This window comes from Microcaecilia unicolor, chromosome 9 (assembly GCF_901765095.1).
Source record: "Microcaecilia unicolor chromosome 9, aMicUni1.1, whole genome shotgun sequence".
NCBI lineage: Eukaryota > Metazoa > Chordata > Amphibia > Gymnophiona > Siphonopidae > Microcaecilia > Microcaecilia unicolor.
Window position 1 is genome coordinate 169,778,746 of NC_044039.1, and position 23,086 is coordinate 169,801,831.

Consider the following 23,086-nt stretch of genomic DNA (forward strand, 5'->3'; position numbering starts at 1 on the left):
ACTTGGCGCAAGAACCCTCTATGCCCAAGTGGACTGCAACTGCAGTATCTTCACCAGCGCCTCCCCAAGTATGGTTTGGTACTGCTCAAAGGAAGGTATTGGTAAAGGCGGGGGAGCCTGGAGAAGATGTTGGTGCCAAACTGGAAGCTCGAGACTTGCACACTGGCATCTTTATCAAAGAAGGGTAGAACTCCGTCCAGTACTGGCGCTTCTTGGGTGCTGGCGATGCTGATGCCATAGAGCTATTGACACTGTATGAAGAGGACTTGATACTCCCTAAGCTTCCCCCAACACTTGGCATTGCTGTCCATCAATGGACAATGACTAAGTTGAACCCGTACGCGCCCTCTATGTTGGGTCGGATGCTGACCAGTCCTGGGGCCTACGTTCAGCACCCAATGTTGAGAGGTGGAGACCACCTCAATGCCGGTGCACTCCCAGTGATTGTTGAAGTCTTAGCCATCTGGTGCCAATGTCATGGATTGGCCTTTGAGGAGCCAAAAACACTCTCCTGTTGGATCCAATGCACCCTGTGTGTCCTCAGCTGCATTTTTAAACAGAGAGAACAAGAGTTAGGGTCATGGTTAGATCCAAGGGACCCAATGCACCAAGAGTGCGGATCTGCTACTGAATCACCAGATTACATTGGATGCAATGTTTCAAGCCACTAGGAGTCGTCTTGGACATTGAGAAAAGAATCATGACCAAATTACATTCCTCAATTGTGAGCTACAAAAAGGGGCAAAGCCCAAACTGAAGTTGGTGCTCAGGCATAAGTAGGCCTATCGACCCATGAAAAAAAAAAGAAAAAAAGTGTTTTCTGCCCATCAGGTTTTCTAAGAAGAGGGAAAACAACAAAGGTAAAATTATGTATAATCATACCTGATAATTTTCTTTCCATTAATCATAGCTGATCAATCCATAGACTGGTGGGTTGTGTCCATCTACCAGCAGGTGGAGATAGAGAGCAAACTTTTGCCTCCCTATATGTGGTCATGTGCTGCCGGAAACTCCTCAGTATGTCGATATCAAAGCTCCATCCGCAGGACTCAGCACTTAGAGAATTACACCCACGAAGGGACACTCTGCCCAGCTCACCACCGCCGAAACGGGGGAGGGGAATTAACCCAGCTCATCCCCACACAAGTGGGGGAGGGGAATCCGTCCAGCTCATCCCCGCGGAGCGGGGGAGGGACACCACACCCGCCGATGCGGGGGGATCTGGCTTATCCTGCAACCGCAACAGGAGCTGACTGACCCTAACACCGCCGAAGCGGGAGGGGTACAAAGCTGCCCTACAGCCGCACGAAGCGGGAGGGAGTGCCGGCAGAATTTAAATCTCAATCCAGCCCCGTAAAACGGAGGGGAGAGGAATGCAGCAGCTCACTGTAACACAAACTCGTCTCAACTCTTGAAGAATCCAAGTGAAAAAACTTGAACACGAAGTCTTTCTGAAGTAACTGAAGACTAACCTTGAACCTGAAATGCAACCAGAATAAAAACAGTACAGATATCTGGGAGGGGCTATGGATTGATCAGCTATGATTAATGGAAAGAAAATTATCAGGTATGATTATACATAATTTTACCTTCCATATCATCAAGCTGATCAATCCATAGACTGGTGGGATGTACCGAAGCAGTACTCACCCAGGGCGGGACATTGAAATCCCTGACCTCAACACTGAAGCTCCAAACCGGGCCTCCGCCCGTGCAGCCACCGTCAAACGGTAATGCTTGGAGAATGTATGAGCCGAAGCCCAAGTTGCCGCCTTGCATATCTCTTCCAAGGAGACGGATCCGGCCTCTGCCATCGAGGCCGCCTGAGCTCTCGTGGAGTGAGCCTTCAGCTGGATAGGCGGCACCTTCCTTGCGGCCACATAAGCCGCTGCAATGGCTTCCTTGACCCATCTTGCCACTGTAGGCTTAGCAGCCTGCAGACCCTTACGAGGACCTGCAAACAGGACAAATAGATGATCCGATTTCCGGAAATCATTGGTCACTTCCAAGTATCTGATGATGACTCGCCTCACATCCAGATATTTAAGAGCAGAGTACTCCTCTGGGTAGTCCTCCCTACGAAAGGAAGGGAGACAGAGCTGCTGATTCACATGGAAGCGAGAAACAATCTTGGGCAGAAAGGAAGGCACTGTGCGAATAGTCACTCCTGCCTCAGTGAACTGCAGAAAAGGCTCTCGACATGAGAGCGCCTGGAGCTCGGAAACTCTTCTGGTTGAAGTGATAGCCACCAAAAAGACTGCTTTCAACGTCAGGTCTTTCAGAGATGCCCTTGACAAGGGTTCAAAAGGCGGCTTCTGCAACGCTCTTAGCACCAGGTTGAGATTCCACGCAGGCACCACTGAGTGCAGAGGAGGGCGCAGGTGATTAACTCCCTTGAGAAAGCGCCCCACATCTGGCTGCGAAGCCAGGGAAGCACCCTTCAGGCAGCCCCTGATGCAAGCCAGAGCCGCTACCTGGACTTTAAGGGAACTGAGCAACAGGCCTTTCTCCAGACCTTCTTGCAGGAACGCCAACACTGAAGAAATTGGAGCAGTGAAGGGAGAAAGTGAGCCTGCTTCACACCACGCTGCAAACATACGCCAAACCCTGGCGTAAGCAGTAGAAGTAGAGCGCTTCCTCGCTCTTAGCATAGTGGCGATGACCTTGTCTGAGAAGCCCTTCTTCCTCAGACGCTGCCGCTCAATAGCCAGGCCGTAAGGCCAAAGGGGGAGGGATCCTCCATCACCACGGGACCCTGATGTAACAGGCCCTGCTCCACTGACAGCCGCAGAGGATCGTCGACTGAGAGCCTGATCAAGTCCGCATACCAGGGACGTCTGGGCCAATCCGGACCCACCCGGATTACCCTGCCGGGATGCTTTGCCACCCGGTCTAGCACCCTGCCCAACATGGGCCAGGGCGGGAACACATAGAGGAGCTCTTGTGTCGGCCACTGTTGGAGAAGAGCATCTACTCCCAGGGATCGAGGGTCCCGTCCTCTGCTGAAAAAGCGCGGCACTTGGCAATTGGCCGATGACGCCATCAGAACTAGGCTCGGCTGGCCCCAGCGCTTCGTGATGTCCAAGAACGCCTGAGCAGATAGTTGCCAGTCTCCGGGCTCCAAGGTATGGCGACTGAGAAAGACCGCCTTGACATTCATGACTCCGGCAATGTGGGCCGCTGAAAGCTGCTCCAGGTTCGCTTCCGCCCACTGGCAAAGATTCATAGCCTCCTTGGCTAGAGGGGCGCTCTTGGTACCTCCCTGGCGGTTGACATAGACCACAGCCGTGGCATTGTCTGACAGGACCCGTACAGGCTTCAACACCAGTACCGGGATGAACTCCAAAAGCGCCAACCGAATGGCTCTGAGTTCCAGGAGGTTGATAGACCACTTTGCCTCTGCAGGAAACCAGAGCCCCTGCGCTGTCCTTCCCAAGTAGTGGGCTCCCCAGCCCGATAAAGAGGCGTCCGTCGTGACGACAATCCACTCTGGGGTCACCAGAGGCATTCCCGCAGCTCCACCAGCTCAGCGCCTTGCGCACTGCTGGGTCCAAGGGAAGGCGCACAGCATAATCCTCCGACATCGGAGTCCAGCGCCGCAGCAAAGATTGTTGAAGTGGTCTCATATGAGCCCTGGCCCAGGGCACTACTTCCATCATGGCCGTCATAGAGCCCAACAGCTGCACATAGTCCCAATCCCGAGGAGGAGAGGCTACTAGGAACTGGTCCACTTGAGCCTGAAGTTTGACAATTCGATTGTCTGGCAGGAACACTCTGCCCACTTGGGTGTCGAATCGAACTCCCAGGTACTCCAGGGACTGAGTCGGGCGCAGCTGGCTCTTCTCTCAGTTGATGATCCATCCCAGGGAGCTCAAAAGAGCAACTACCCGGTTCACAGCTTGCCGCACTCTGCATAAGAGGGGGCTCGGATCAACCAGTCGTCCAGATAAGGATGGACTTGTACCCCTTCCTTTCGTAGGAAGGCCGCGATGACCACCATTACTTTGGAAAAGGTCCGCGGAGCAGTAGCCAACCCGAATGGGAGGGCTCTGAACTGGAAGTGTCGTCCCAGGACTGCAGAAAGCGTTGAAGAGGAGGCCAGATGGGAATATGCAGGTACGCTTCCTTGATGCCCAAGGATGCCAGGAACTCTCCTGCCTTCACTGCCGCTATAACAGAGCGGAGAGTCTCCATGCGAAAGTGCCGCACTTTCAAGGCCCGATTGACCCCTTGAGGTCGAGGATAGGCCGGACAGAACCTCCTTTCTTTGGTACCACCAAGTAAATGGAGTAACGTCCCTTGCCAAGCTGACTTTCTGGCACCGGAACGACCGCGCCCAGGCGGATCAGATTGTCCAAGGTCTGCTGCACTGCCACAGCTTTGACCGGAGACTTGCAGGGAGAGAGTACGAACCCGCTTTTAAGGGTCGGCAGAACTCTAGCTTGTAGCCGTCTCTGATGACTTCCAGCACCCACGCGTCTGAAGTTATTGTGGTCCACTCGCCCAGAAACGAGGACAGCCGTCCTCCAATCTGCACTGGGGCGTGGACCAAGGCCCCGTCATCGGGTACGAGACCCTGGGGGAGGACCGGAGGGAGCACCTCCGGGACGGCGGTCTCTGCGAAAAGAATGCTGCTTGGGGGAGAAATTCCTCTTGAAGGAAGAAGGGGCAGAGGAGCCCGCTTGCCCGGGCGGTACCGACGGGCTTCCTGCAACTGTCCTCTGAAGGTACCGAGACGAGTACTAGCCCGAGCCCTGACCTCTGGTAATTTCTTGCCCTTAGACGTGCCGAGATCGGTCACGATTTTGTCCAGCTCGACCCCAAAGAGCAGCTTGCCTTTAAAAGGCAATCTAGCCAGGCGGGATTTAGAGGCGTGGTCAGCAGACCAATGTTTCAGCCAAAGCCACCGCCGCGCAGAGACTGTCTGAGCCATGCCTTTAGCTGAGGCTCTCAAGACATCATACAGCAAGTCTGCCAAATAGGCTAGGCCCGATTCCAGGGCCGGCCAATCAGCCCTCAAGGAATGATCCAAGGGGGAAGCCCGCTGCACCATAGTCAGGCACGCCCTGGCCACATAGGAACCGCAAACCGAGGCCTGCAAACTTAAAGCAGTCGCCTCAAAGGACGACCTTAAGGCCGCCTCCAATCTTCTGTCTTGGGCGTCCTTTAGGGCCGTGCCACCTTCCACCGGCAAAGCCGTTTTCTTAGTCACCGCAGTGATTAAAGAATCCACGGTAGGCCACAGATAGGCCTCACGTTCACTTTCAGGCAAAGGATAGAGGCGGGACATAGCCCTAGCCACTTTGAGGCTCGCTTCCGGGACATCCCATTGAGCCGAAATTAAGGTGTGCATGGCATCATGCACGTGGAAGGTTCTAGGCGGGCGCTTCGTCCCCAGCATAATGGCAGAGCCAACAGGGGCTGAGGGAGAGACGTCCTCCGGAGAGGAAATCTTCAAAGTGTCCATGGCCTGTAACAACAGGTTGGGCAAATCCTCTGGGCTAAAAAGCCGCGCTGCAGAGGGGTCATCCGCTCCATCCGAGCGGGGATCTATCTCCTCTAAGGAATCCGCAAAGGACCGTTGGGAGACCTCAGACACGCTGCCCTCATCTACATCGGAGGAGACAAAGTCCTCCAAGGCCTGGGAATCAACCCGAGGGCGTTACCTCTGGGAACCTCAACCTCTTTACCAGACGAGGGAGCAGGGGCAGCGTTTTGCATGAGGAAAGCCTGATGCAGCAGCAAAACAAACTCGGGGGAGAAACCCCCCAGACTGTGCACTTCCGCAGCCTGGGCAACAGCCCTAGACGCACCCTCAACCGGCGCTCGCAAGAGCGGGGGAGAGACATGCTGCGCATCCAAAATGGCGTCCGGCGCGACACTCCGTGAAGGAGCCGCGCGGGAAGAACGGCGCTTAACTTTAGCCGCTTTGTGCCGTCGCCCAAATTAAGGGCGTTCATGGCATTAATGTCTCCAACCTCAAGGGCGGCCCACGAAGAAGCCGTCCGAGCCGCGTGGCCGGCCAAGATGGCGGAGGCGAGGAGCGGGGGATGGGCGTTTATGGCGGGAAAAACCGCCACGCCGGAGGAAGGACCGGGACATTCATCGGTCACTAAACTGTCACCCATCAAGGGCGAATCAGGATGTAAAACCCCCGCACCCCTCTAGAAGCGCTCCAGCGATCCGGGGAGCGATTTGCGCCCTCGCCCTCCGACGCCATATGCCACGAGGAGAAGAATCGGGGAACCCCCTGCCCACTATAAAAAGGTAAAATTACCTGCTTGCCGCTCCGAGCTGTAACGAACTGGTGTCCCAGTGAGTAGCTGCAATGAACGTTTAAATAAACGTCGAAATAAACGCCTTTAAGGACGTTTAAAATTTTTTTTTTTTTTTTTTAACGGAGCCAGCGGGAGGGGGGAGAAAAGGAGGGACCTGGCACCACCAGGTTTGCACTTGCTCAAAAGAGCCCTCAACCCCAGGCCTCAACAAAACCTAAGGATTAGGCTTGGAGGCCTAGCCAGAGCTGCTGCTGTGTGTGACCACCACCTGCTGAGATAGAGAACATACTGAGGAGTTTCCGGCAGCACATGACCACATATAGGGAGGCAAAAGTTTGCTCTCTATCTCCACCTGCTGGTAGATGGACACAACCCACCAGTCTATGGATTGATCAGCTTGATGATATGGAAAGGTGAAATTAAAGCAATAATGAGGGAAAAATATCTGCATGGGAAGGCACTGCAAAACAAGAAAAAGAATGCTGTGGGGAAACTGAAGACACCTCCTCCGTGCTCCACGGAAAAACAAAAAAACTTCTTGCTAGACAGCTCAACTGAATGACATCACCCAACTGTGAGAATATTGACCTGCTTGTCATCGGAGCACTCCTATTCACTTTAGGTATGAAGTTTGCAACAAGTTCTAGAAATAGTCTTTCTGTAGATTTTTAAACTATTTCTGTACATTAAAAATCATATCAGAAGACATTTTGAAAATCAGCATCTACTAAATTTCATATAATACAAAAGTAGTAAGAATCTAGAAATCACCACAATCTATGGCAAGTAGTATTCTCACAACCAACCTCAATACACGTCTGTATATTGTACACAGTGCATACAGTTAAGTTACTGTACCCTAAGGTACTGATATTTATAAATCCTGGAAAAGATTTCAGCTTTCTTTGTGCTTATTTAATAATCTGTTTACATGCATCTGACTAAACCATCAGTCCAAAAACCTCCACTGTCCTACATTCATTTATAGAGCATTATACTACTACAAATGAGGTGACTTAGATTTTTAAATGGCTTTGTTTTACTTCCTTAGGAGCCATTAATGTCAATATTGCTAAGTACGCTAAAATGAAAATGTAAAATCTTCTGTCAAGTCAGTGATCACTACAAACACAATGCCCTAAACTAAGACTAAAAAGATTGCGTTGGAGGCAAACACATATAGTAAACATTTTTTTTTAAGGTATATTAAAAGCAAGAAGCCAGCAAAAGAATCAGTTAGACCACTAGATGACCAAGGGGTAAAAGAGGCAATCAGAGAAGACAAAGCCATAGTGGAGTACAAATGCAACAAATAAATAAATACAAAATTGAGGATGTGGAGGTTTAAGACTGATGATGGTGTAGCTGGATGCATATAAGCAGATTATTAAATAAGCACAGACAAAGCTGAAGTCTTTTCCTCCATGATTTATAAATATCAGAACCCTAGGGCAGTGTTTCCCAAATCCGGTCCTGGAGTACCCCCTTGCATGAAAGAGATTTGCACATAATGGAGGCAGCGTATGGAAATCTATTTCATATGTATTCATTGTGGATATCCTAAAAACATGACTGGCAAGAGGTACTCCAGGACTGGACTTGGGAAATACTGCCTTAGGGTACAGTATCTGAATGTAGTGTGTACAATATACATGCTTCTATTGAGATTGGTTGTATGATAATATTGAAAGTTTGAAAGCCTAACTGCTGTAAGTGGTACTCTCAAAAACTAATCATTCTGGTGATAAGGTTTTAAAAAAAAAAAAAACACACACAACAACATTCTTTGGAGGTACTATTTAAAAATCAGTTTGCTTTTTGTAAGCTTTGCCCAAACACATGCAGACACTGTTTATAATCCCTAGTTTTGCAAAGGAAAATGGAAAAGAATAAATGCCCAGATAACACTAATCCACAATGACAGGGAGACCCATCCAATTATCAAAGAAAACCAAATGTATCAATCTTTTTACATGTGCACGTGCCATATAGCAGACAGAATATACTTAATCCTGATCCAACTGGTATGTTTCCCTTTCATGCCAAATCAATGAGGATAGTCAGATATTGTAGCCTGTTGACCTGTACTGTCTAATGGCCTTTAACTTTCATTAAAAAGTTTGAAGTGGATCTAGTGAGACACTCCATACCATGAGTCCTCCAACTCATGACAAACTTCAAAATTTTCAGTACGAAATACTATTCCTAGCCAATTCAGTTCTATACTTAAAAAACTTTCATAGTACTTTGCATATCTTCATTAACTGCCAAGAAAAATGTTACGTGTTTATAAATTGCAAATTGTGTATTTTCTAGCTAATTTGAGAAGTGTACAAAAACAAACATCAAATCTGTTTTTGCCCCACAGGTATTATTAATGGGTCCTTTCCCATTGAATCAAATGTTACAAGCAAAGGAAAGGCACAACAACTGAAAAGAAGGATAATAAGACATTTCACCAAAGGTGCGAGAGTACTAGAGAAAGCAGTGTTTATCCAAAAAGTGACTTATTTGTATTGAGATTGTTTTAATCAGTAGACTTAAATATGGGAAAACTCACATTGCTTGCTGTTACAAGTTCTGTATCTTCCACCATTGGACAGTCCTCATCTTCAGTTGTAGTGGCACTAAAACCAAGCAGAATACACACTAACTTTGTACAGTACAGTCCTCCAGTCAAACAGTGAGGCCCTCCTTTAGGGACATTTCCTGGTGGTGGAGAAACGTTTAATCTATTCATAGATATTGACTGGTTGCTTTAACATTATGAATGTGGGAACATTAACCAATTTCAACTATTCTTTCTAGCATAACTTATTAGGTAAACATGTAATTGCTATATTGTATTCAAAATCTAGTCTTCAGCTGTGCCTAGTTTAAAAAAAAAAAAAAAAAAAAAAAAAAAAAAAAAGAGGAGGGAGTTTTAAAACTTATTGTTTAATTTCCTTTCGTGTAGTCCTGCCAGACCATCCAGACAAGTCAGTTATATCCCCCCTGCTAGCATATAAATGTAAACTGCTTTGGTTGTACCACAGAAAGGCAGTATATGAAATCCATGACCTTCACCTAAATGGAGACAGGAGCGCAGAACTGACTTCACACCCCTTAGTGTGAGTTGGGTGCTGCCATCAGTTATTCAGTACACCTATATTAAAGTTAGTAACCCAGGATAAAACCCACCAGAACAAAATTGTGTTTGAGCTTCCAAAATGCCATCAAAACCAAATCTGATGCAGCAAAAACATCATTCCTTGGTCACTAACCTACAGATGAGAAGACTCAAAACCAAGGGTATACTATAATTAGTCCCAAATAATTTCAAAATGGGCAACAGTACTTGTCACTTTTATTCTAGATTACGACGACTTCCCTAGGTGTGTTCTGGGCTGGACTGGCATGACTCAAAAGGAAAGGAAAATTAACAAGTTTAAATTTCACCTTCTTAATAATCCATGGCAGGCCTAACCAGTCTAGACAGTGTACACTGGGTGACAGGAATACATGGATTGTGCCCAAAGTAGGAACTCTCCAGGCCTGAAAAATCAAGCTTTAAGTGGTTAGAAGGAATTCAGTGGAGACAAGGTCTCTGTTCTATTATCTAGAAAGATCTGGACTATGCCTATGAACCCTCAAAAGAATCAGACTGGTACTTAAAAACAGTTGCTGATGCAGCCCAAGATAGTTGCCTTCTTGACTCCTCTGGAGATCAGGATCACTTGTCATTTTTTGTGACCCATTCATAGCCAAAAAGAAGCCTGTACAAATTAGGAAGGACCTGGGAATTTTACAAGAGGGACCCTCACCAAATTTGAATATGGCAGTTCCTGTTCTCACCTGAGACTTCCTATAGCTAAACTGATGAGCCTGAATACAGGCAGAAGGGATATACTACCCTCCAAAGGCAAATTTATAGATAGGCCGAAGGGGGAGCTTAGAGCCTCTATGACTAAGAAGAGATCACTTGAAACAGGGGTTTCATGTTCTTCCCTCTAGAATAAAACATCCCCTCCGATAGGATAGCTGGAACTCCTCTGTGTCCATTGAAACAACCCAAGCAGAGCTCCACCAAGAGAAGATGCTGTGGAGGCCACTGCCCCAGAGTCTAACAATTCTGTTGCACCAGTCCACACCTGTAGGATTCAGAGAAATACTAAAAAGGAGACTGGAGCACCAGCCCAGAGTTTATTTTTGTCATTTCCTATTGTCAAGTGAAAGTAGCCTATTTGTCTGAAGTAGTCTTTGGCATGTATAAGGAAAGAGACATTTCATACCTCAAAGGTATAAATGTAGACAAGTCAAGCCTTTTTAATGGAAAGGAGGCTCTAAACCAAGGTTGTCATGAAGGGGAAAAGTCAAGTGTAGCAGGTGTTCTCCAAGGATAGCAAGCCAAGTATTCTCAAATGCGAGTAATATCATCTGACTATGCCCAGTGTGGATGCTGAGTAGCAAGTTGTAGAAATTTCAAGCAGCATCCCACCAAACATGTGCTGGTACCTTCCTACCCAACGTACAAACTCATAGTAAAAAGCTACAGAATACAACTCCAAAGGGAAGTGGGAGGGCATGTGAGAATACTTGGCCTGCTGTCCTCAGAGAACACCTGCTACAGGCGAGTAACTTTGCTTTCTCCAAGGACAAGCAGGCCATTTTATTCTCACATATGGGAATCCCTATCTGCCAGGCTCACCGAAAACAATGCTAGGACAACAGGGATTCGAAATGTTGAGGCCTGTACTCAATCAACCTGAAACAATTTGAAGACTACTGGTGGAGGTGCAACCTAGAACAGAACAAAACTGAGCCTAGAGGGGTGGAGTTGGATTCTAGACTCCAAACAAATTCTGCCAAACTGCCTGACTAAACAGGCTGTCACGTCAGGTATCCTGCTTAAGGCAGTAATGAAACGTGAATGTGTGGACAGATGATTGTCGCAACTTTGCAAATCTCCCCAATGGAAGCTGACCTCAAGTGAGCTACCGATGTAGCCACAGCTCAGACATTATGAGCCTTGACATGACCCTCTAGAGTCAGCCCAGCCTGGGCATAAGTAAAGGCAATGCAATCTTCTAGCCAATTGGAAATTGTATATTTGCCGACAGTTACCCTCATCCAGTTTGGGTCAAAGGCAACAGAAAGCTGGGTGGACCGTCTATGGGCTTTAGTCCTCTCCAGATGGAAGGTTAAGGCTTGCTTGCAATCCAAAGTATGCAGCGCACACTTGCCAGAATGGACATGAGGTTTTGTAAAAAATGTTGTCAGGACAATTGACAAAGAAGAAATTCTGACACTACCTTGGGCAGAAACTTTGTATGATTGGAAAGAACTACTCTGTTGTGGAAAGATCAGTAACTAGGGCCTGAAGCTCACTGACCCTGCGAGCTTAAGTGGCTGCCACCAGAAACACAACTTCCCAGGTCAAAAACTTCAGATGACAGGAATCAAGTGGCTCAAAAGGAGCCTTCATCAGTTGGATGAGGACAACATTGAGATCCCATGACACAGGTGGAGGTTTGACTGGGGGGGGGGGGGGGGGGGGGAATTTGTCAAAAGTAAACTTCTCATGAAGCAAAAAATGAGGCTGTACAGAGATGAGCTTACCTCCCACACAGTGATGGTAAGCACTAACCGCACTAAGATGAACCCTTACAGAGTTGGTTTTCACAACAGACGCAGAGAGGTGAAGGAGGTATTCAAGCTAATTCACACCAGACAGCAAACCTCTTCCACTTAAATGAGTAACACGCTCTAGTGGAGTCTTTTCTGGACGCCAGCAAGACACAGGAGACATCCTCTGGCAAGCCCAAGGTTTCAAATTCTAGGCTCTCAACATCCAAGCCATGAGGGTAATGGATTGGAGTTTGGGATGCAGAAGAGACCCATGAGGGTCGGAAAACAGTCCAAATTTACAGATCTTCAGAGGATAACTACAGAAAAGGGAACCATATCTGCCTCGGCCGGTAGGACGAGATTAGGATCATAGTTCCTTGATCCAGCTCAAGTTTCAGCAAAGTCTTCGCTATGAGAGGTATTGGAGGATATGTATACAAGAGACCCTCCCCCAGTGCAGGAGAATGGAATCTGATGCTCATTTGCCATGTGATCTGAGCCTCGAGAAGATCTGGGGACTTTGTTGTTGAGATGAATGGCAAAAAGAGGCAACGAGGGGGGTGCCCCACTCTGATCATGCAGGCTATGCTATCTGCCAGGCAGTTGTTCTTTCTTGGAAGTTATGTGGCTTGGAGGTCCATCCTGTGAAGGACAGCCCACTGCCACATCCCCACGACAGCCTACAAGGGTTAGGATTCTGTACCCCCCTGCTTGTTCACATAAAACACTACAACCTGGTTGTCTGTTTGGATGAGAATAAATTGGTTGAGCAGCCAATCTCTGCAAGCCTTTAGAGAGTTCCAAATGGACCGCAGCTCAAGGAGATTGGTATGAAGATCTGTTTCCTGAGAAGACCAAGTACACCTTGGGTGTGAAGTCATCTACACGAGCTCCCCAGCCCAGGTTAGATGCATCTCTTCTTAGCATCTTCTGAGGTGGTGGAATTTGGAATGGCAGTCCCAGAGTTAAAGTCATCCCAACTGTCCACCAGAGAAGTGTACAAGTCAATTCTGTAGGAATTTGGATGACACCTGCTAGGTTCCCATTCACCCAAGACCACTGTGAAGTTAGGGTCCACTGAGCTTCTCTCAAGTGCAGACGTGCCAAGGGAGTGACCTGCACTATTAAAGCAATGTGACCCATAAATCTCAACATTTGCCAAGCTGCGACCTACTTGCTGGAACGGACCTGCAAGGCGAGCGTTGATAAAGTGTCTGCTCTGGTTTGGGGAAGAAAAGTCTGCACCTGCTACATATCTAGCAGGACTCCTATGTACTCCAATTGCTAAAACGGGAGTAGGTGGGACTTTGGGTAATTTATAATGAATCCTAGTAACTCCCAACACCTGAATAGACAGGCATATGGACTGACACCCCCCTTCCTGTGATGTCTCTTGACCAGCCAACTGTCCAGAAAGGGAAACATACACTCCCAGCCTACATAGATATGCCTCTACCACCATTAAACATTTGGTGAATACTTTGGGAGCTGACATGAGGTCAAAGGGCAATACGTGGTACTGGTAGTGGTTTTCCTGCAGCCAGTCAAAAGCTCGCCTCCAACTTTGACTGAGGTGCCAGCTGGAACTTCTGAAGACGGGGGTTATCAGCCTAGGGACTGCTTCGTAGAGCAGGAGGCAGCAGGTAAAATGCCTCAGAGCAATAGGGGCGCTGCCTAGGTGCAATGGAAAACCTCCATGAAGTGGAGGGTGCCGAGATACTGATTGGATAGTATCCGTGTGTTTCTTGATGACTTCTACTTTAAGTTGTCCCCTTGTTATGGAATGTCCACTAACCTCTCCTGAACCATCAGTTCCAGGTCAGAAACATGCAGTTATGAGAGCCAGCGCATCCCCACAGCCATGAAGGAGAGTCTGGATGCCACATTAAGAATCATAAGCCCCTCTGGCCATATATTTCCTACACTCCAGCTGCTTCTTGGACAGCTGGCAAAGCTCAGCAGCCTGCTCCTGCAGGAGAGAATCCACCAGACAGTGTATTGTGGACCAGGGACTGCAAGTACAGGCTTGTATAGGGCTGGATGCAGGCAATGAACATCAAGACCTGAAACGTTTTCCTCTCAAATGAATCCAGGAGTTCTGGCCTCCCTACCTGGGGGCACAGAGGCATGAATCCGGGAGCTTCAAGCTTGAGGGTGGATTTGACCACCAGAGAGTGCTATAGCAATTGGGACCTTTCAAATCCAGGAACCTTCTGGGTGTGATACTGTGTATCCACCTTCTTTGGTGCCACCTGCACTGAGAGCAGAGATTCCCAATTCCTCATCAGTGCTAATGTACTGTGACCCCTTCCTTAAGCAGAGACTCAGTATAGGACAGCCAACATCTCCACCCTGGGCTCTTCCTCTGTTTCCAACTTAAATGGGGTGGCCAGAGCCATCTCCTTTACAAATCCGGTGAAAGAGACCCTCATCAGAAGGAATACGTCCTCAGAGAAGTAACATGGGTCCTCCTCTGATGCTGTCCCAATCAGAGTTTGTGTCTGCCTCGGTTCACAGGAACCATGCCCTCACCCTGAAGAGTGTTGAGGTACAGTCCTAATCTCCGACTCTAGGGAAGATTCCTCTCTCGACATTGAGAGCAGCATCGTATGCGGTCAAGACAAACACCCTTCGAGGTGCCGGTGTTGAAGACATCTGCACATACACAGCCTCAGGGAGGTGTGGCTGACCCGCTGCTGGTGTAAGCACCTTCAATGCCCAAGCAGTTGCTGCAGCATTTACACCAGCTACTCCCCAAGCATAGCTTGGACTACTCAAGGGAAGGAATCAGCAAAGGCAGCAGAGCCAGTGAAGAGGCAGTCTGATAAGGGGGTGGGGGGGGGGGGGGGGACCTGGGGAACTGGCACCTCTACCAAAGAAGGGGAGGGCTCTTAGGTATCAGGGATGTTGATGCCCTGGTGTTCCTGGCACCTTGCGAAGAGGACTGATGCTTGTGCTTCTTGGGCTGAGTATCGTGGTCCTTCAATTACATCGTTGAATCTGTACGTGTCCTCGGTGGTCGGGTCCAATGCTGACAGGTCCCAGGGCCGACTCTCAGCGCATGACGGTCAACACAGGTAGAGACTCTCTCAATGCTGGTGCATTTCCAGTGGACGTAGAAGCCTTCGTAACCAGTCTATTCTTCCAGTGTCAAAATGTCAATACACTGTCTTAGAGGGCACAGTAGGCCCAACAGGAGAAACCTTTTGGCTCCTCGGTGTCCTCAGCTGCATTTTTAGAGAGAGAGAACAAGAGTTAGGCTCATGGTTAGGCCCAAGGTGCCTGATGCACCATGAGTGTAGGTCCATTATCGAAATCACCCGATTACACTGGACGCACCTCTTGAAGCCACTGAAGGTATTCCAAAACATCAGAAAAAAAAAAAAAACATAGGCAAATTAAAACCTCTCAATTTTGATACAAAAATAGGGGCAGAGGGCAAACTGGGGCTGAGGATCCAAGCTCATGTGTTGGGTGGGAAGCCACCAGCATATGCATGGTAGGACGCTGCTAGAAATTTCTAATACTCACTAGACAGTGTCTGCACTGTGCTCAGACAGATGACATCACCCACATATGAGAATACAAAGGTCTACTTGTCCACAGAGAAAGGTGTAGACTTAGGAGTAATATAAAAAAAACAAAAAAAACCAATTTCTTTATAGAAAGGGTAATAGATTCATAAAACATCTTCCCAGTAGAAGAGGTAATGGAGGCAAGGAATTGAACAAAGCATGTGACAGCTCATAGGAAGGGAGAGGCTGGGCTATTTGGATGGTCAGACTGGTAGGTTTTTCTCTGCTATCATTTTTCTACACATCTAGTTTTTCCACCCATTTGGAAAGAACCAAATCGGATTACTCAACTTTGAGCTAAAATGCTAGTATTTTTGCAAAATACAGCATCTTGATCAGTGAAACTGGCTGATAAAGCCCTAGTTTGTTTTGATTTGTTAAGAGTAGTAGTTTTTTTGATAAATTGAACTGTTTAGTTTTGCTACTCTTGTTGCCAACATCCATTGAACTACCCTTTTTGTTTGGATTTTTTTTTTTTTTTTGGGGGGGGGGGGGGGGGGAGATTATAGGGGTACCCATTTGAATTGGATTTGAATGACCACCATATAATATACAAAATCTGTTTTACCTAACGCTACAGCTATATCCTTATAACTAATGGTTTAACTTTGGATAGCAAAAAGGCTAGCCTAAATTAACTGCTTAGCTGTATGGATAGAAGCTGAATACCACTATCTGTATAGCAGTAATGGTCACTGCTGTCTATGTATATTCAGCACTGCCACTTCTATAGATAGTGGCATGTAATATATTGTAAAATACTTTAAATATTGCAGCCAGTATTTAAAACACACACCATGAAATGCAGGGTTTAAATAATAATCCAACAAATTTTAGATAACCAACTAGATTACTATCAAAACCTCTGGTGAGCAAATCTTTAAGTTCAACCATTATGTGCTTTTCTTAGATGGTTCAAATTTTTCAAAATGCAAGTGCAGTTCAGGACACCAGGATTGCTCAAGTTAAGACAATCCACATACAGATATTTGAGATGTAAGAACTGTAGAAATTGTTGGAAACTTAGCATTTACCATATGAGTAGTGCTAGCTTCCAAATCTGCCAATAACCACACCCTTTTCTACTCACACACTAGATTATGTTCCAACGTTTTTTATTGATAGTAAATAAGCACACATTTCCAACTAACAAGCAAATTTATATTACAAGATGTAGATGCGTGATCTTCTTAAACAGAAAGAAACTGTCTACCATCAAACTTTTCTTCTATTTTCTCCCCCCTCCCCCCCATCTTCCCTCTTACAAATCACAACTTCTTATATACATAGGACTCAGTTTATAAATTGCAGAAACCAGAACTACACTTTCAGTTTTACATCATAAAACATACCGCAAATAACCTCAACTAACACTGTAGTATCTAACCATTGAGTACATTCCTCCTATGATTGCTCCCCTCCCCCTCCCATGCTTGTCCTCCCCTCCCCCTCCCACTAGCCCCCCCTTCCCCCCCTCCCCCTATGCCTTCCTGTACCCTCTTCTGACTTATATCTATTCCAAATGAAATGCCGCCCGAGGGTACCGGTTTACAACATATTACATGAGAGCCCTATACTGCTGTCTGAACACTCACACACTAGATTAAAAAGGAATCAATGTTAATGGTCTCCGTTTTGGTCAGTCATGAAGATTATTTTTCTTTTTATGAGGCCACCTAATTAAAATGTATCAAATATTTCATGAACAGTGTTAACAGGGTGTGGTCTAAAACAATGCATCGTTACCTTGGTTCAACAGTATTGCCAAACAGGACTTTTCTGGCTGAAGACAGCAGTTCTTCAGGTACTTGTAAAGCACCGATATTCTTCTCTGTCTTTGCAGCTCGTTCTGCAGCATGAATTGACACCATTTTACTTTGGCTTAACGTTTTCAAGATGGACTTTGGAGTTGCCCTTTGGGATGAGGCACTGAAACGCATTTTGGAGGAGGACCCTGAAAACATGTGACAGTTATCCATTACATTTCTTTTTGAGCATTACAAAATTGAACTTGAGTATTACATGATTCACAAAGCTCTAAATATTTGGAAGTTAACAGAAGGTGGAATTTAGCATTGCTAAATCTATGCAACTAAAAAGGTACAAGTACTGTCGTGATGTCAAATGACGTATTTAGTCAAGATACAACTTATAAGCAACAACAACAAAAATAGCATGGATAATTAAAAAAGGAAGAATTAAAAAAAAAAAAATCAACCAGACTTAAACAGCAACTCCATGCTTGCTCAGCAGTAAACACACCAAGCATTCAATTGGCAGGCTATACCTAAAGCTTGAGAAAAACCAAATATAGTAACAACTGAGTAAATACTGTTTTTTCAAGTTTGCTTTAAAATTCCTGATATGAGTCTACTATGTGATCATAAATGAAGCACCTTCCACATACACACACAAAAAAAAAAAAAAAAAAGACCAGCTGGAGGACTTGTGCAATGATAGATAACAGTGACAGGTGGTGGCGAAGATCACAATTATTGTCCAAGCACAACCACTTTATTAGAATTGGTTTTTAATTCTTTTTGTTGAACAGCATGGTGATATATTATGGTAGATTAAAATTTATAGAGACCTGAATATAGTGTGACAAATATCAATACTGATAATTCAGGATTAAAAAAAAAAAAGTTTTAAATTAATAAATCCCAATTGAGTATTTGCTGATGTCACACAGGTATTCAAAGTCGTTAACTCGCGAGTGGATTGTGAAAAATTACAGAAAGACCTTACGAGACTGGGAGGCTAAATGGCAGATGTTTAATGTGAGCAAGTGCAAGGTGTTGCATGTGGGGAAAAAAGAACCCAAATTATAGCTACGTCATGCAAGGTTCCACGTTAGGAGTTATGGACCAAGAAAGGGATCTGGGTGTCGTCATCGATAATACACTGAAACCTTCTGCTCAGTGTGCTGCTGCGGCTAGGAAAGCGAATAGAATGTTGGGTATTATTAGGAAAGGTATGGAAAACAGGTGTGAGGATGTTATAATGCCATTGTATCGCTCCATGGTGCGACCGCACCTTGAATATTGTTTTCAATTCTGGTCGCTGCATCTCAAGGAAGATATAGTAGAATTGGAAAAGGTGCAGCGAAGGGCGACTAAAATGATAGCAGGGATGGGACGACTTCCCTAAGAAAGAAAGACTAAGGAGGCTAGGGCTTTTCAGCTAGGAGAAGAGACGGCTGAGGGGAGACATGATAGAGGTATATAAAATAATGAGTGGAGTGGAACAGGTGAATGTGAAGCGTGAGTTCACGCTTTCCAAAAATACTAGGACTAGGGGGCATGTGATGAAACTACAGTGTAGCAAATTTAAAACAAATCGGAGAAAACGTTTCTTCACCCAAAGCATAAACTCTGGAATTCGTTGCCAGAGAACGTGGTGAAGGCGGTTAGCTTAGCAGAGTTTAAAAAGGGGTTAGACGGTTTCCTAAAGAACAAGTCCATAAACCACCACTAAATGGACTTGGGAAAAATCCACAATTCCAGCAATAACATGTATAGAATGTTTGTACATTTGGGAAGCTCGCCAGGTGCCCTTTACCTGGATTGGCCGCTGTCGTGGACAGGATGCTGGGCTGGATGGACCCTTGGTCTTTTCCCAGTGTGGCATTACTTATGTATGTACTTATATACCTATTTAAAGTGGACTCTTGGTTTGACAAAGTGTGTGTGTGGGGGGGGGGGGGGGGGGGGGGAATGCGTGAGGATATAGAGATTAAGCATCCCAGCTAGGTATTCTGGAAATGCCTGCATAAAAGGCTCAATGAGTCAGTAAGATTTTTTTATTTTTTTTAATTTTTAGAAGTCTTTACTGAATATTGAGAAACAGAACATAAGGCGTACATTTATATCTCATTATCCCAAACAAGTTTGAGTTCAATGTGGCTTACAACAAACAGTATAGGATACATAACAATAATGCATAAGTATAATTTTACAATACAGTATCATAAACATACTGGGATAACTATGGATGTTAACATTTGGAAAATCTATTATGAATGAGAATTTGGCGATAATGTAATTGTTGGTATTCTGGCCCAATTTTATTATTTGTGATCTGCCTTAAGCAACAACTAGTGAATAATAAAGTGTTCAGGGCTAAGTCTGGACAAGGAGGAGAATTCAATCACTCCGTTTTACTTTTTTCATTTATCCTGATAGTCATCTGTAATGTAGGGCCAGCGTTTGGAGAGGAAGGGGCAAACAGGGCAGCTGCCCTGGGCCCAACGGTCCGGGCATCTCTTACCGTTCTCCTCACTATAGTCCGTCTCCTACTCCCCTCATCTTGCCGGTGTTCTTTAAAAATCATTTTCTCAACACTGGTCTGCTTGAAATGTAATTGAGATAATTCTTTTTATCATGCTTTTTGGGGTATGCCCAAAGATACGGCTATTTTGGAGGGCCATTTTGCGTTATTTTGAAAGGCTTTGGGGATGCTCTCTGCCATTCACACCTGAGGGGCTGCTATTAGACAACTATGAAACTTTTCATATCGCTAATCGCAATAAAATTCTTCTTCTTCGGAAAGCAGCAGTATCAGGTAAGCGTGTTATATTGGGGACATAGGTGGGAGAAACAACCTTCATATTGGGCCTGGAGAAATAGGTTGCATACATTAACGTTACTAGAACAGAAACAGGTCCAGGGCTCCCCTAGGAGGAGGAAAATATTTCTGGCTACTTAGGAAGTATATATTCAGTCACTCCCTCATAGAGCCCGAAGCCTGATTTTGAATGTATTTAAGTAAGATGACTTTGGATGGGGAGAGGTTATTTGCGGTGTGTACCGGGTTGCCTCCTGCTCCTTATCCCCCCCCCCCCTTTTTTTTTTTTTTTTAAATTCGGGAGGGTATAGGAAGTATGGGTGGGAGGGCGATTAAGTTTAAAATCACATCACTGATCTATAGTTCGGAAATGTGAGGGAGTATGGGAAGGGGATATCTCAGTTAAAACTTGATGACATTTTGTAATGTACAGAAATGATCAGTGTGATGTTATTGGACTATGTTAAGTACATTGTTGGAAGATTGTTAAATTTCCTTTGTTTTGACGAGTCATCAACAAAAATCGTTGAAACAAACAAAAAAAAAAAATCATTTTCTCTTCACAGAGGGGCCATGGCATGGTAGCCACTCTCACAAGCCTCCTGCGGCCGCCACAAACCTTTTCCTCTACCACGATCCGCCTCCCTTTGACACAACTTCCTGTTTCCACATGGGTGGACCGTGGCAGAGGGAAAGGTTTGTGGAAGCCACAGGCAGATTCTGAGAATGGCTACTTTGAGCTGTCCTGGCTTGGTAGGATTACCACGTTGAAAATGAACATTTTGCCTCGCTTGATGTATTTCTTTCAGGATCTCCCTCTCTGTTTATCTAGGGGTTTTATTTTTTGTCTGATTTGCAGGATTGATTGATTTGCTTTATTTGGTGTAATAAATGCCCACGCCTGCCCCTGTCCTTACTCTACCGGGATCAGAAGGACGGTTTGGGAGTTCCTAATGTTTTCTGGTACTATAAGGCTGCTCAAGCTCATGCCACTCTTGAATGGTTTCAGGCCAATCCCCACAAGCTTTGGATACATTTAGAACAAGTATCCGTTGGCTCCTTTCCTCATTGTCTCCTAATGTGGCTCCGCAACTTGCGGACGGATGTCTGCCTTTGATTTGCACTACCTTTTACTATTGGGGTGGTTTGTTTGCTAAGCCTGATTTAATTTTGTCTAAATTGACTCCTATAGCGTATAATCCACCCCCCAGCCTTGTACCTGGGCCTCATTCGTTCTCACAACCTGGGGCCAATTGTTTGATGATGAGGTTTTGATTCCATTTGACACCCTAGCTGAGGATTACCTTGTCCTTCCAAATGAGGTTTTTGCCTACACTCAGCTGTAGCATTTTCTCTCCTCTGCTGAGATTTAGTGTGTTTAGTGAGGATTCTTTCCTCGAAGATTTTTGTGAGGACTCCAAAGGGACAAAGATATGCCAATGCAGATTATGCAAAGTATAATCTAGGACAGTGATGGGCAACCTTTTGAGCTTGGTGTGTCAAAATTCGCCAAAAAACCGAGCATAACTCGGGTGGTGTGTCACTTCGATAAAAAAAACCATAATTTCACGATACTTATAGTTTAAATAACAAAAATGTATAATTGTAATATATAACTGTATTTAATAAACCAAAAACTAATTATTTAATTTACCTGCTTAGTGACTTCTTTGTTCATCTGTCAATCGGTTTCTTTTGTTGGTCTTGGTATTATTTAACTTGTGTGGGGTGCCGTGAACTAAGATAAGTGAGGGGGAGGGGGAATTCTTTAACTAATCTGCCTATTAGTGACTTTTTTGTTGCTGAATTTCATTGGCTAAATCTTCAATTGAAGGTTGGTATTTTGTACACTTCAAGCCCAAGCATGCGCTACTAACTTCATCTTTCAATCTGTTTCTTTTGTTGGTTTTGATATTATTTAACACTGAGAATAAGGTTTCACAAAAGTACGTAGAGGGAAAAATTGTGAGTAAAGCCATTGCTATATTTTTCAGGGTGCTAAAAGTGTCTGGTAATCGGATCTAGGCACTCCAAATTTCCTGGTAACTCAGATATTCTCTTAATAATTGCATCTTTATTCTGCATATCGTGAAATAGAACTGGTGCACATCTTAGGAGAGTTTCTTTAATAAATTCTCCCTCACTGAGTGCTTTTCCATGCTGAGCTATGGAGTGAGCAATGCTCAAACTTGCAGATGTTAAATTTGTAGAACCTTTTACAAATGTAAGGATGGAATTAGATTGGCTCTTATAAAAGTGTAGCTGCCTGGAAATGTATTCCTTCCTTTCATCCTCACTTTTTTCAGGAGCTGGGAATGATTAGTTTCAAAATGTCTATTTATATTCCACGTTCTGCTTACTACCGTTTCAGTACATAGAACGCAAAATGATCTGCCATTTTTTTCTATAATGCCATACATCTCGGTCCATGTCTCTTGAAAGGGTCGGCAACTGCTACTACCACTTCCTTTACTTAACCTTGTTTTTTTATTTTTTGGGTTCTCCATCAGGGGGGCAGTGACAGAAGATAGAATTATAGATAGCCTGTTAGCCCTGCAGGCAATTAGGGGTTAACTAGCCTAACTGACCACCTTATGTAAATTAAGATGGCTGCCGCTATTTCTAATGGCGGGAAACGGCACCCATAGCACATGCCCTTGCCTCTCCCAGCCTCCCCCTCACCTATCTCAGTAATGATGGTCAATTAGAAATCCACGACACCCCAGAACAGTAGATTGGATGATGGTTGCTGTGGTTATGTGGTTGCTGGTAATGGCGATCACAGGGCCCTCAGAGATGCGTCCCCCACGGCATTCCACTGCTCTCTGCTCCGCCGGCCGGAAGTGAGGTCAAACGGCCGTGCAGGAGCCGGGGCAGAGGGAGCAGCAGGGAGGGAACGAGCGGAGGACTCGGAGGGAGCCAATAGGAGCGCACACGGGTAAACATGCACCGGGGGGGGGGGGGGAGGTCACGCTGCACCTTGGGGGGGGGGGGGGGGCGCATCGGCGATCCGCCCGGGTGTCAGCAAGGAACGCCGCTGCTTCTCTGTATGCGGCCACA

General features: G+C 45.8%; 1 protein-coding gene across 3 annotated transcripts in view; it reads right to left on the reverse strand.

Moving 5' to 3' along the window:
• The window catches only part of DLGAP5 (DLG associated protein 5), a 220,224-nt gene that overhangs the window by 51,573 nt on the left and 145,565 nt on the right, over nt 1-23,086 (reverse strand). For all 3 annotated transcript variants that reach the window (XM_030214158.1, XM_030214159.1, XM_030214156.1), the window contains exons 15-16: nt 17,207-17,414; nt 8,839-8,905 (exon numbers count right to left, since the gene is read on the reverse strand). In XM_030214158.1, coding sequence (XP_030070018.1) covers nt 8,839-8,905; nt 17,207-17,414 — 275 coding nt within the window. The remainder of the gene's footprint in view (nt 1-8,838; nt 8,906-17,206; nt 17,415-23,086) is intronic.